General features: G+C 45.4%; 2 protein-coding genes across 8 annotated transcripts in view; both read left to right on the top strand.

Moving 5' to 3' along the window:
* Positions 1-11,695, top strand: part of LOC137433159 (ras-specific guanine nucleotide-releasing factor RalGPS2) — a 262,715-nt gene that overhangs the window by 105,953 nt on the left and 145,067 nt on the right. The window lies entirely within an intron of this gene.
* On the top strand, positions 7,798-10,746 carry LOC144893311 (uncharacterized). The gene is made up of 2 exons (XM_078783636.1): positions 7,798-9,614; positions 9,753-10,746. Exons 1-2 carry the CDS (start codon positions 9,246-9,248, stop codon positions 10,599-10,601), a joined length of 1,218 nt encoding a protein of 405 aa, XP_078639762.1. The 5' UTR covers positions 7,798-9,245; the 3' UTR covers positions 10,602-10,746.

The raw sequence follows: 11,695 nt of genomic DNA, 5'->3' as shown, positions 1-11,695 counted from the left end.
ATTAGGGGAAAGGAGTATGTGTTAACATTTAGGGTGCAGTTGAGATATGAGCTGAGAGATTAGAGCAAATGATCCGGAATAACCCAGGAAGAAGGGGTTGGGGCTGGCAGCTCGAAGCAGTGTAGTGAAGATGGGGTTTGGAGTGGCCTCAGGATGAGGGAAAGGGGGGAGGCGATAGTCTTTGTATAAAGCTGAGGGTGAATGATGTATCTGGGGGACTTATGAAAGCCTAGTCTGCTGATTTGGAGGGGGAGACCCTGGGACTTTTCCAAAAATGCATTTTTGACAGCAGTTCATTTCAGTTGCTTTGCCAATGTGGAAGTTTACTCGTTGTAATAATTATACTATGATAATGTTAAGCAAACTTACACAATTATTGGCCTTAGCCCCCCCGATTCAGGCCTTTTGTCCTTCCAGAGCTGTTTATCAGTAGTGGCTTGGCACATCAAGCAGAGCATGAAGCAGATAACTTTACCATTTGTGTTTAGCTTTGTTTAAAAGTTGCACTATTTGGCATTCCCAGTTGAGGGATCATAGATTCAAAACAAAATTGCCATCGGTATGGCCATGTCACATAAATTTGCCATGTCACATTTTTACTTTGCCCTTATAACGTCACATAAATGTCTGTTGTTATATCCTGATGTCTTGGTCCTGTAGTTCAGGATTCAAAACGATAAGTGTAATATTCTGGGCACCAGAAAACATGGGGAGGTGGGGAGGGGGAGAGAGAGGGGAGGAGGGGGGGGGGCAGGGGACAGAGGTGGAGGGAGTGGGAGAGGTTGTCGTTAGGAAGGGGATAGGGAGGGTGGGAATGAGCCATGCATCCCATGATCGAACTATAGTGGTACTTTTTGATTGTTTCTACAGTCATCCCAGGCTCATTGAAGAGCCCTGCACTCTTCCAGGAGGTTGCGGACATCTATCACACAAGTAGGACAAGGACATCAGAAGATGTGAATGTACCTTTACAAGGATCAGATGAACATTGGTAACCAATTGGGTGAGCATGAGGATTCAAACCTGGGATCCCAGAATATTTAGCCAAGTGCTTATTAGGAGTACCAAACGGGCCAACCCCCGGCTACATGCACCTGCGTTCTAGGTGGTTGGAATACAGATTTGTTTGTTGCTCGTGGTTAAGCGAGTGCGGAACTGACTCCTGCCTTGTATCGGTCCCTTATCAATGTACAATACCAAGGAGTACAGTGTGGTGTATAACATGAGACTTCAATGTGTTGTGGAATCGATGCAGTTCTTAGAATTGTTTTGAAATAACTCTCGTTTCTAAGGAGCTTGGAGTCTGGCTCAGCGTTTTGAATTACCTGCGAATGATGGCTGCCTCTATACTTGAGGCTGTGGTTTGGCACACAGCACACGACACATGGTCCTGCCGTGCGGTGTTATTATGATACATCAGGCCCGAATACTGCCCCTGTCTGTTAAGTGCGAGTTCAAAAAGGCATGTGAGGCACAGCCGTCTGTGTGCTTGTCAGACTGTTTCATCCCTCATTGTTCCAGACCTACCAGATGCTCTGACATCAGGCTTTAGAAACCTTGCCACCAATTGCTATGGAATATGCTGTTCTGGGGCTGGAAGGGTAATTTGAAGACCAAGCTTTGCAGAATGTTGATAATGGCGGATTCACGTGTTGTGATTTATGGCCCAATGGTTCAATAGTTCATATTCACCACCTCGCCACTGGTTTCAACATTTCTGGGGATGCGGCAATGCTGCCCTTCGTGTTGGTTAGGCCATGAATTTAGCCAGTATGCCAATGCACAAAGGACTACTCCTGAAAAGGCACCGTTGTATGATTAAGTCTACCCAGCCAATGCTGGTAGACAGGACCCTGATTTAGTGTCCCATCCTTTTGATGGCACACTCGTTGATGCAATGCTTGGTCTGCAAAGTACCAGGGTGATGGTTTGTAGTTTGGTCAGAAATCTAACACAGACCAGGCATTCAAAGGTGAGTGCTCAACCTCTGGGCCATCCTGTCAGCCATGATAAATTATGTGGAGGTTTTTACTCGGTAGATTGACAGAGCAACTCGGTAAAGGTCCAATGCTCCCCCTTCAGTTACCTTATACCCAATTGCATGGAAGATCTGTGGAACTCCATCGCAAAACCATTGCCGTCTCGGGTTCATATAAGCCATTTTTTGTACCTGTTTAAAAAGGCTGGTTTGCACGTAATAAGTGAAAAGCATGCACTCAGAAGCACTTGATGAGGGCATCCGTGCAATCATTGCCAATCATTCCCTTCAGTTATAAAGCGAGATGTTTTCTATCTCATCTTCGCGGCTCGTACTCCTTTATATCTGCCACCTCACAGCCAATGCTCGTGTGATGCCACTATTTTGGGACGATGGTGGAGGACTGATCGATGTCACCAGATGCACAGTGACTGAGAATGAACGGCATATCTTGTTGAATATTTTACAGCTATAGAACGACCTTAAGGTTTAATTAGGCGCTACCGGGTCTGTTATTAGTATTCAACAGACTTGAACAGTTAACTACTTTCAAGTCGTTTCAACATTGCAAGCTTTCAAGCGGTTATTTTCCGTCCGTTTTTATAATGGTCAGTGTGGCATACTCATTGATGCATTCCACAATACCAGTAAGTTGTCTGTGCCCGCACGGGATTCTAAATGTGGTTGGGATGAAGGAGGCAAAAATACAAATGTCATCTTGTGTCATTGAGCTGGCAAGCTGGGAGCAACAATTCACATTTATTGCCACGTCTGATGCAATTTAAATGCTCTAATTGTGGCTAGGTGCTCCATTTGAAACTGTTAAATATTTGTAGATATTTGATGCCTATGGTCCATAATACAAATTTATATTGGTGTCAAAGCCTGTGACCAATTGCAAAATAATCGTAGGCAGATGACATCGTGACTCACTAATTTTCATCCCATAAAAATTCAAAACCTTTGAAAATATGCCTACGTTGTTCCCCTATCCAAGACATTTCTGATATATGCATATATACAAGCAAAAGTAATCGGCGTTGCCGGGCAACGCAGAGTTGCTTTGTGCCGGGAATATGAAGAGAGGGGAAGAGAGGGAGGGGGGGGGGGGGGAGAGGGGAGGGCATGTGGGAGGCTAGAAGAGAGGGAAAAGAGACTGTGAGAGGTGGAGGGGGCAGGAACAATAACGGGGTGGAGATGGGTGAGGGGAGGGGGAGAGGAAGGGTGAGGAGTGAAGGAGAGGAGTGAGGAGTGAGGGGGAGGAGTGAGGGGGAGGAGTGAGGGGAGAGCAGAGGTGAGGGGAGAAGGAGAGAAGAGGTGAGGGAAGAAGAGGCGGAGAGGTGAGGGGAGAAGAGGAGGAGAGGTGAGGGGAGAAGAGGAGAGGTGAGGGGGGATGGAGGAGGAGAGGTGAGGGGAGAAGAGGAGGAGAGGTGAGGAGACGAGGAGGAGAGGTGAGGGGAGAGGAGGAGGAGAGGTGAGGGGAGAAGAGGAGGAGAGGTGAGTGGAGAAGAGGAGGAGAGGTGAGTGGAGAAGAGGAGGAGAGGTGAGGGGAGAAGAGAAGAGGAGGAGAGGTGAGGGGAGAAGAGAAGAGGAGGAGAGGTGAGGGGAGAAGAGGAGGTGAGGGGAGAAGAGGAGGAGAGGTGCGTGGGGAAGGAGGAGAGGTGAGGAGGGAAGGAGAGGAGTAGAGTGAGGGGGAGAGGAGTAGAATGAGGGGGAGAGGAGTAGAGTGAGGAGGGAAGGAGAGGAGGAGAATGAGGGGGGAGAGGAGAATGAGGGGGTGGGAGAGGGGAAAGTGAGGGGGGAGAGGAGAGTGAAGGGTAGAGTGAAGGAGGGAGATGAGTGAGGGCATCAGCATGGCAATACAGCGAGCCTACACATACTTGTGACTCTGAAAACCTTTCAGCTATATACCAGTACTTGGCCGGAGCATCGTAGACAGTGCGGACATTGTGGTGGTGATGTCATGGCATTCATCATAGGTTGGAGCACTAATTATAAATTTTATATATACACTACGTGACCAAAAGTATGCGGACACCCCTTCTAATTGGTGGATTCTGCTGTTTCAGCCACACCCATTACTGACAGGTACATATAATCAAGCACACAGCCATGCAATCTCCGTAGACAAATATTGGCAGTAGAATGGGCTGTACTGAAGAGCTCAGTGACTTTCAACGTGGCACCGTCATAGGATGCCACCTTTCCAACAAGTCAGTTCGTCAAATTTCTGCCCTACTAGAGTTGACCCGGTCATCTAAGTGCTGTTATTGTGAAGTCAAAATGTCGAGGAGCAACAACAGCTCAGCCGCGAAGTGGTAGGCCACACTAGCTCACAGAATGGGATCGCAGAGTGCTGAAGCGCGTAATAATTGGCTGTCCTCGGTTGCAATACTCACTACCGAGTTTCAAACTGTCTCTGGAAGCAACGTCAGCATAACTGTTCGTCGGGAGCTTCATGAAATGGGTTTCCATGGCTGAGCAGCCGCACACAAGCCTAAGATCACCATGCGCAATGCCAAGCGTCGGCTGGAGTGGTGTAAAGCTCGCCGCCATTGGACTCTGGAGCAGCGGAAACGCGTTCTTTGGAGTGATCAATCACGCTTCACCATCTGGCAGTCCGACGGACGAATCTGGGTTTGGCGGATGCCAGGAGAATGCTATCTGCCCGAATGCATAGTGCCAACCGTAAAGTTTGGTGGAGGAGGAATAATGGTCTGGGGCTGTTTTTCATGGTTCGGGCGAGGCCTCTTAGTTCCAGTGAAGGGAAATCTTAATGCTACAGCATACAATGACATTCTAGACAATTGTGTGCTTCCAACTTTGTGGCAACAGTTTGTGGAAGCCCCTTTCCTGTTTCAGCATGACAAATCCACCATGCAAAAAGCGAAGTCCATAAAGAAATGATTTGTAGAGATCTGTCGAGAACTTGACTGGCCTGCACAGAGCCCTGACCTCAACCCCATCGAACACCTTTGGGATGTTCCCTTATACCTTGGAATTATAGCCTGGAAGCAAATTCTCCAAATTTCAGAAAATTAATTTTGAATATAAAACTAGAATATTTTGGTTGGATAAGTGTCCACCCACCTAAGTTAATACTTGGTGGAAGCACCTTTGACAGCAATTCCAGCTGTGAGTCTGTTGGGATAGATCTCGACCAACTTTGTACACCTTGATTGGGGAATATTTCCCCATTCTTCTGCACAAAACTGTTCAAGCTCATTCAAGTTGCGTGGGGAGCGTTGATGAACAGCAATCTTCACGACATGCCACAGATTTTCGATTGGATTTAGGTCGGGGCTCTGACTGCACCATTCAAAGACATTTATCTTTTTGTTCCTTAGCCCCTCCAGTGTAACTTTGGCTATGTGCTTTGGGTCGTCATGCTGAAAGGTAAACTTCTGTCCCAATTTCAGCATTCTTGTAGAGTACAGCGGGGTTTCCTCTAGGGTTTTTCTGTATTTTATTCCATCCATTTTCCCTTATATCCTGAAAAGTGCCCCAGTCCCTGCTGATAAAAAACATCCTCATAGCATGATGCTGCCACCAACATGCTTCATGGTAGGGATGGTGTTATTTGGGTGATGTGCTGTGTTGGGTTTGCGCCAAATGTAACGTTTTGCGTTTAGGCCAAAAAGTAACATCTTTATTTCATCAGATCACAAATCTTTTTACCACATGGTTTCAGAATCTCCGGAGAGTTTTTTTTTTTTCCATACCTCAAATGGGACCCAATGTGGGCTTTTTTGAGTAATGGCTTCCTTCTTGCCACCCTGCCATACAGGCCAGACTTGTGGAGTGCTTGGGATATTGTTGTCACATGCACGCAGTGACCAGTCTTTGCCATAAAGACCTATAGTTCTTTCAAAGTTGCCATTGGCCTCTTGGTAGCCTCTCTGATCAATCTCTTCCTTGCTTGGTCATCCAGTATGGACGGATGGCCTGATCTAGGCAGGGTCTTGGCGGCTTGACTGTGCTCTTGACTGTGCTCCAAGAGATATTCAAGGCCTTTGAAATATTTTTATACCCATCCCATGATCTGTGCATTTCCACAACTTTATCCTGGAGGTCTTTTGAAAGCTCCTGGTGCTGATGGTTGAGTCTTTGCTGTGAAATGCAGTACTCAGCCGAGGAAACCTACAGGAACAGCTAATTTTTAAATAATCAGAATCGCTACGATTTAACACAGGTGGATGTCAATTGACTTGGCGTGTGATTTTAAGGTGGTGGTTACACCTGAGTTATTTTACAATAGCTATTATAAGGGGGGTGGACACTTCTTCAACTAAGATATTCTAGTTTTGTATTTTTAATTAATTTTCTGAAATTTGTAGAATTTTTTTTCACTTGGATGTTGTGGGTTACAATGTGTAAATAAAGGTGGAAAAAGTCTGATTGAATTCATTTTAATTCCAGGCTATAAGGTAACAAAAGGTGAAATTTTTGAAAGGGGTGTCGACTTTCCATAGGCATTGTATATGTGTAGTTGTACATATTAGTCTAGTAGGAAGACTAGGTCCCCCTGCACCCCCCGGAGATATACTTCTAATCAGTGTTTCTAGATTGGAAAAAATGTGTAGAAAATGACTAGCTATGGCCCCAAGCTGAAAAAATGTCCCACATACCATTTTTATGCAAATTACTGCTGCCATTATCAAAAAAACGATTTTTGACATATCTCAGCCAATATTGCAGATAATTGAAAAATGAAGGTGTCTAGACCCATGTTTTGAAGGGCATAGATCATGATAGAACTATTCATAACATGATTACATGTGTCTATGGTATACTAGTATGCATATTAATGCTGTAATTACAAAATAATCAGTTTTACAAATGATAAGGATACGTTAATACTGCAGATAACTTAACATGGTACATAAGGGGTCTAAACCCAGGTATTTTCAAGGTTAAATATCAACAAGATGCTCCTGAGTCTTGCATAGGGGCGGGACATTGGCAGTAACATTGGTACCACTCAACTTTTCTTCCCACCATTGACTTTGTATTGCGAGAGATTTTCACTTGCTTATTTAAAGGTTTCTCACCCAGCCCACGTAAAATCTACCAACTCCTGCTGTTAACTCCCAAACATATTTTTTTATGTTATCCAATCACAGTGCAGAAATGACAGACTAGAGATCCAAATTAGTGCTGCTATAGCTGCCATTTTACATTTCCATCCATGTAACATGCGCGCTCGCGCGCTCGTATCAATTGGTAATGTCGCGCGCTCGTATCAATTGGTAACGTTGATGTTATTGAATACCTCAGTTGAAAGTTCAGTCTTCCATTCCATCTGTGTGTTGTTCTTGGTATTCATCCTCCAATCTAGCCAGGTAAGATGCTAACTATAATGTTACTCACACTCTTGACTTCAGTTTCTGCATGAAATCATAAACAGGCAGAATAACAGCTGAGCCAGCTAGCACCATGTTAGCTAACGTTAAAGCTAGCCTCATCTATGTACAGTATGTTCCTAATGTCGGTGTAACTTAAACTTTTGTTAATGCCAAACATGAGACATATCTGTTGACTTCTGTATATGAATTGAACCAGAAAGAGGCACGACAGCTGAGCTAGCTACAGTAACTTAGCACAATGTTTCATTGGCCTAGATAGCTAACGTTAGTGTGGAAGAATTTAGATGTTTTAGCTATTAGCACTTTTGATGCCACTAAACATGGTTTAGTCAGCTAAAAAGTACCCTAGTGTAGAACATGACTCAGAACCTCTGTTACCTCACTGAAAACTCAGAGCCTCCTTTCACAGGCACTTTTAACATCATTCGTGATTTCTTATTTGTCATTTAACAGTGATGGTAGACATCGACAGCAAGCATGCCCAAAAGAAAACGGAGTGTAGAACCTGCAGCCCAAAGCTCTCCTCCTACATGCATCCTTCATGTACCATCCATGTCTGATCATGGGGATTTCACGCCCCTCCGTAAAATTAAAGGATCTGCTTCAGAAAAACTGCAACTGCTTCAAAAGATCCGGGATAGACGTCTCAACCAACCGCATGACTCCCCATGTCGTATGCAATCAGTATGTGATCAGATCCCGGCAACTCTTCCTGATGACCTAGAAAGAGTAGGATATCACAGCAAGTGTTATAAGCACTTTGTCCGCCACTTTCATCGTCTGGGAGATGATACAGAACCAGGGCCATCAACCTCATCATGGCATCACTCTCCTCGTAAACCAGGAGGTTCTGCTGAACCCATCTTCCCGCCAGAGTGTATATTTTGTGAGAAAGTTGAGACCAAAGATGCTCATCGCAATACTGAGAGGCCTACAACCTTCCCATCCTTTAAAAACAAAGAAAATGCATGGGAGCAAATCGAAACACGGGCTGAGAAAATGGGTCTCTATCGACTCCATCGAAAGGTGAAAAACAAAGACCTCTTTGCATGTGAGGCCAAACACCATCCGTCATGTTTTAAAGCTTTCCGCACAGCATTCTACAACTATGAGCGTGCGATTCACAGAGCCGAAGCACCAAAGGAGCAGGCTTGCATGTCAGCCGCCCATGAAAAGGCATTCAACTCAGTACTGGAACACATTCAAACCCAGGTCATCCAGCAGAATAAAGTTCTACAGCTTTCTTCCTTGCGCTTGCCTGGGCTAGGGGGTTTCACCTCTGCAACTGGTTCTCCCCCACCCAGCAAATCAACAGTCGACTACTGCACGCCTATCCACCAACCGATCACAGACAACGCAGTTGTTCGTGAGCTACTGAAGCGTTCCGAGGCAGCAACTGCTGAGGTGGGTCAGAGATGGGTCCTGAATACATTTGATCTGGGTGTCTGCATGAAAGCCCTTCCCATCATCTGGCGCTGGCCAAATGAATTTGCTAGTCATGTAGTAACGATTGGACCCTTCCACACATCCATGAACTACATCGGGATGCTCACTGGACACAAGATGCGTGGTTCTGGATATGCAGAGATTCTCTTTGAGGCACAACTAGTAACAAGTGGATCTCTCAAAGGTGTTCTCAGTGGAAAGGCCTACGCAAAGTCCCTCTTTTGCCTCAAAACAGTGTGTGAGGCAATGGAGAGGCTGTTGATGGAGAGATTCACTGAGGAGGAGAACATCATGATCTCTGACCCTGCTGTGCTTCTCAGAATGACCCAGTCTTGCAACCGAGAGATGGGTTCTTCTGCAAAACCAACAAAGCCTCCATTCTGCACTACCTTTTAGAGGACACCACACCACAAGATCTGCAATACCCCAAGGATGCCCTGTTCATCCAGGATGGAATGGCGCTGCTGCATACCCTTGCCAACCTTCCCCCAACATGTGGTGAGATATGCTTGCAGGTGCTTGATCAGATGGTGGCCAAGCAGCACTTTCTGTTCTCCACTGACAGTTACCATCCTGAGTCAATCAAAGCGCAGGAAAGGCTGAGGCGGGGCAGCTCAGAGAAGATCATTCTGGCTGGACCAGCAACCAGGAAGCCATATGACTTCAAAATGTTCCTTGCAAATGACGACAACAAAAAGCAGATGTGCCAGCTTCTTCTGAAAGTGTGGAGTGGACAAGAGGCAGCTACCAGGCTGGAGAGAACAGAGATGGCTGTGCTGATCGTGGAGGGGAAGGCCCACCAACTTGCCTCAACGAATGGCAAGGTAAAATTGAAAGCCCTTCGTGAATGGCGATTCAATTTGTAATTTTTCCTGAAAAAAAGGTGATTACCTGTGATGTTTGTCTAGATCTGAAACTGGCAGTGACTAGTGATTGAAATGCGGTGCCTTTTTGTGTTTCAGGTCGAGGTACGTGAACTCCCCACGATCTACAGCAACCAGGAAGAGACTGATACCAGGGTGGTTCTGTACCTCCATCATGCTGCTACCATCGGATACAAGAACGCTGTAGTCAGAACACCGGACACAGACATCCTCCTGATCCTGCTCCACCATGCCCACAACATCAAGCTGACGGTGTACCTGGATACAGGGTCAGGGAAGCATCGCCAACTTGTCAACGTCTCTGAGCTGGCAGAATCCCTGGGAGAGGACTACTGTGCCACTCTCCTGGGGTACTATGTGTTCAGCGGAGAAGACTGCACCAGTGCCTTCAAAGGGAAGGGAAAAGTCGGGCCCTTGAAAAAGCTGGAGAAGAATCCCAGGTTTCACAGGGCATTCGGTGAACTGGGTGACAACTGGGATGCCAACCCTGAGGTGGAGAGGCAGTTAGAAAAATTCACCTGTGTGATGTACGGCCAGAGTCGCGAGTCATCAGTGGACATTGTCCGTGCCAAGCTGCTACGAAAAATGGTGGGAGAGGACAAGACCCTCACATCCAAGTCCAAGGTTGATCTGGCTCGCCTTCCTCCATGCCAGTCTGCCCTGAAGCCGCACATCCAGCGTGTGAACCACCGCGTAGCATTGTACAAAAGAGCCGATCAACCTATCATCGAAAAGCCAAAACCTTATGAGGAGCAAGGATGGATAAGGACTGATGGAGGACTGTTGAAACCAATGTGGTCCAGTGGTCCCATCCTACCAACCTCACTGGTGGATCTTCTGAACACAGGAGAGCACGAAGAGGAGGAGGAAGAGGAAGGAGAAGAAGAGTTTGACTCTGACGATTTCGATGAAAATGATGATGACTGACTCAGTGTAGAATCACTAATGCTAATGATGTTTATCTAAAACAAGCAAGAGAAGAGTGGTCACATTGAGTGCTAGGACTATTTTGACAGTTGTAATATTTAGAAAAATAAAACTTTGTGTTAACGTCTGTGTAGACGGACCTTAATATGAGTCTATTATTTCGTAAAACTGTGATTATTTTGTAATTACAGCATTAATATGCATACTAGTATACCATAGACACATGTAATCATGTTATGAATAGTTCTATCATGATCTATGCCCTTCAAAACATGGGTCTAGACACCTTCATTTTTCAATTATCTGCAATATTGGCTGAGATATGTCAAAAATCGTTTTTTTGATAATGGCAGCAGTAATTTGCATAAAAATGGTATGTGGGACATTTTTTCAGCTTGGGGCCATAGCTAGTCATTTTCTACACATTTTTTCCAATCTAGAAACACTGATTAGAAGTATATCTCCGGGGGGTGCAGGGGGACCTAGTCTTCCTACTAGACTATATGTCTTTATGTCCATTTGTGTGTATGTATACAGTCACGTGAAAAAGTAAGTACACCCCATGTAAAGTTTTGACTTTTTCAACATATTTCAACATACAGCCATTTGATCTTCATTTCAACAATATTGATAGATAAAGGTGCCTGGTGTTTGGCTAGCGGCTAGGGTGCCAGCTTAGGATCCAAGGATCCTGGGTTCGAATCCCGGTCGATTGCTGAATTAACGCCAGGGGGGTTGACTCAGCCTGTCATCCTTCCGAGGTCGGCTAATTGAGTATCAGTTCACTGGTAATTCCCTGCTTGTCGTAAAAAGGCGACAAAAAGGGTTGGCGTCAGGAAGGGCATCCGGCTGTAAAACATTGCTTCAAAAAGGGGACCAAAAAACAACAACAACAACCAGGGTCCCCGAAAAAGGCCAACCCCCGCTTTGCGGGGAAAAATGGCCTCTAAAGCTGGTTTTATTTTTTTAAGGTGACATAATATAACAAATATCATTAAACATTTACATTTTGTAGTCCATTGTATAATTAAAATAAACATAAATGCAAATTTCGCATGTGGAAAAAGTAAGTACACCCCTACATTTATCACGAC

This window comes from Myxine glutinosa, chromosome 8, assembly GCF_964187855.1.
Source record: "Myxine glutinosa chromosome 8, kmMyxGlut1.1, whole genome shotgun sequence".
Lineage (NCBI taxonomy): Eukaryota > Metazoa > Chordata > Myxini > Myxiniformes > Myxinidae > Myxine > Myxine glutinosa.
Note: the sequence above shows the minus strand (reverse complement) of the source record. Positions and strands in the feature narration are given on the sequence as shown.

What these genes read in the sequence shown, in the direction of transcription:
- LOC144893311 (XM_078783636.1), top strand. Translation starts at nt 9,246, where the DNA reads ATGGCGCTGCTGCATACCCTTGCCAACCTTCCCCCAACATGTGGTGAG. An exon ending in TTGCCTCAACGAATGGCAAG is followed by an intron (nt 9,615 to 9,752) that starts GTAAAATTGAAA and finishes TTTGTGTTTCAG; the next exon opens with GTCGAGGTACGTGAACTCCC.